This window comes from Apaloderma vittatum, unplaced genomic scaffold (genome assembly GCF_000703405.1).
Source record: "Apaloderma vittatum isolate BGI_N311 unplaced genomic scaffold, ASM70340v1 scaffold22787, whole genome shotgun sequence".
Taxonomy (NCBI): Eukaryota; Metazoa; Chordata; class Aves; order Trogoniformes; family Trogonidae; genus Apaloderma; species Apaloderma vittatum.
In genome coordinates, this window is record NW_009727014.1 from 6,675 (window position 1) to 9,442 (window position 2,768).

At 46.1% G+C, this 2,768-nt stretch overlaps 1 protein-coding gene across 1 annotated transcript in view; it reads right to left on the minus strand.

The window, feature by feature from the left end:
• Positions 1 to 257: 257 nt before the first annotated feature.
• WLS (wntless Wnt ligand secretion mediator) overlaps positions 258 to 2,768 on the minus strand; it is a gene marked incomplete at its 5' end in the record, with an annotated part of 14,823 nt that continues 12,312 nt past the window's right edge. The window contains 3 exons of the mRNA XM_009873520.1: positions 258 to 376; positions 895 to 1,048; positions 2,459 to 2,542. Of these exons, the coding sequence (XP_009871822.1) occupies positions 267 to 376; positions 895 to 1,048; positions 2,459 to 2,542 (348 nt within the window). The remainder of the gene's footprint in view (positions 377 to 894; positions 1,049 to 2,458; positions 2,543 to 2,768) is intronic.

Below are 2,768 nucleotides of genomic sequence, written 5' to 3' on the forward strand. Positions count from 1 at the left end.
CAACTTTGCAACCTTAATGCTTTTCTAGCAGGTTTTTACGTGCTCAAGTGTAACACGATATACATATCCCTCCCACCCACCCCACCCCCAAAATAACTACGCCGTATTAAAGAGTTTACAAATGTTCTGCTTGGGGTCACTGCTCCGTGAAAAGACGCTCGGTACGGGGTGCTGGAGGAGCAGGGTAGGTCAGAGCGGTCTCTGGGCGTCGTGGTGTCCTCTGCTCTCCAACCCCGGTCTGGGTCCCAGCTGAGGCCACCTCAGAGTTACTCCTGAGCCTCCTTGCGAGCCAGCTTGTAAACCTCCGTAGGCCCGTCCACGTGGGTGATGGTGGTGGTGAGCTGAAGCTCTTCCCCACTGTTTACTCCCAGGTCACCTGAGGAACAAAGTTGTTTCATTAGCCTGGCCTCACAATAAAATATTTGGCAACTAGAAAGCAAAAAGATCCAGTTTATTCCCTTCAGGGTTTCAGGAGCTACCGGAGCTATGGACCACGCAGCATTTCTAGAAATGCTTTTATTTAAATACAAGCATCTCAGTAAAGGATGATTCCTGTGCTACTAAAGACTACTCTAAAGGAATTCAACAGCATTGCCATTCTCCACTTGCCTAGATTTTTATTTTCTCCTTTCCTCATCCCTCCATTGTGCTACAAAACTACAGCTGTGCAACGCTAAAAAGATCTGCACGTTTTTAGACAGTCTTGGCTAAATATTCAAACCCATCTAACCTAGGCATTAATTAAAATGTCTGCCAGGAAAACCAAAGTCATTTGCATACATTTCGATGTGCTGAATGTGCACTTTGGAAAAAAAAAAAAAAAAAAATAATTGCACAAAAGGTTTATAGCGCTTTCTTCCCATGGAAGCCTTCAGATCACTCCGAGGCATTTACCGTTTGACTGGTCTTCACCGTAATTCTTGTGCGATGGCGCGTAGAGGAACATCAGAGCGAAGACGTAGAGGTTCCACATCCCATAGATGCCGGTGAAGAAGGCGCTGTTCACCTGTATCGTTATGTCCCCCCACTTCCAATGGCCTTCAGTCACCTGCCCACAAGAAAGTAGACACGCACAGGCTGGTCAATATAACCAAATTCTGTAAAAATACAGAAGCGACCCCCCTAAAGCACTAACTCAGAGCAAATCAATAAGTACAGTGTCAATTCAATAGGAACAGGTAAATGGAGCATAACAGAGACAGTGATGCAGAAGCCAAGCCAGGATTTCTCTCTTTCACCTCAATCTGCAGGAAAAAACACAGTCCTTACAAAATGATTGCCTGAGATTTCTTGAACTTTGATTTATTGTTCTTAAAAGTGACACAAATTCTCACATTCTGCGATGCCTCCCTGCCGTAACTGATGCGTTCATAGCTTGCCGCGTGAAGGGCAGTAGCTAGGAGACAACTAGTTACATCTGAAAACATCACACTTGTTATAAACAGACCTTTTTAAAGACGGGAAAACCAACATGAGTAATGCGAAGAGCTAATGTTCTGAATGCTGCTCCTGCCTTCAGAAAAGCGCCCAGGCTGACAGCAGCAGCCATAGACACGCAGATTTGTCAAGATTTACAGGAATATCATCACTATTAATACTGCTTGAAGGCATACAGACTGTTTGCACTGAAATGCTGGCTTTCCATTAAAGACAACAAACGGGGAAAGACAAAAACTGAAGAAGAGCAGCTGGACAGGCCCCATTTGCCTCATATGCTTGTCTGCTGTGACGGTTGTTAACACTCGGTGACGGACTGAACGGCCAAGTGTCACTCCTCGAACCTTCGGTCTTGCAAGTTTAAGAGCAAACCCATCTGCTGCTGTATTTTGCGTGAGGACCTGCCTCCTACCACAACATGTAAGTGGTGCAGCAAGGAAGAAACTGCTCCTGCTCCCGTAATTCTGCGATATCAGACTCGCGAGGTCGTGCCCATGGCTCGATGAGCTGCCTACGGTTAGGAGCGACCAGGAATAGCATCTCTGAAGCAATCTGAAAAGTCACTTGGAGTAAATCAAAGTAGCGATGCACACTCATTTGTGCAGAGAGACTGCATCATATCGGAGAATAAACAGACGTGCCACACTGCTGGAAACAGCGGGGTTGCAAAGTCAACCCAGGCGCGACTGGGTTCTGTTCTTTCTTTGTGGCCATACAAAGTCACTGGATTCTTTCGGTGTGAACAGAGCGTTTTTCCTCTTGCTGAGTTCTCAGAAACTACTAAAGCGCGTTGGCCGGCGTTTCAAACAGCCCAGCTGCGAAGCTTGCCATGAGCCAGAGGGCTCTGTGAAGGCAAAGCTTTGGCAATTTTATGGCAGTGCTTCAAATAAATGAAAACAACTTCTTAAAAAAGCAACTTATTATCAAATCTGCTTATAACAGGCATGCCTTGTGTGAACAGCAAGCGAGTTGACGTCACTAGCAGGTCAGGAATCAGAGGAAGCGGAGTTTCATCACTCACCTGGCTCACGATGAAGAAGATGACTGTCATTGCTGCGCAAGCCAGAGTAATGAGCATCAGGAACTTGAACCTAAAAATCAGCCCCTGCTTACAGAGAAATGTCACTGGTCACATTAACAGAATCCACAAAAACCCATTTTGGGTTTTAGCCTATACAAGACACAAGTATGAAAAAGAAAAAAAAGGCAAAGAAAAAAAGGGTCCAACCCACAAAAGCCCAAAGCAAAACAACCTCCACCCACTCCTCTGCGCCGTCTTCACGCCAGCCCATATTCTCCACTCCCCACACGTCTGCATTACTGCCGGGCGC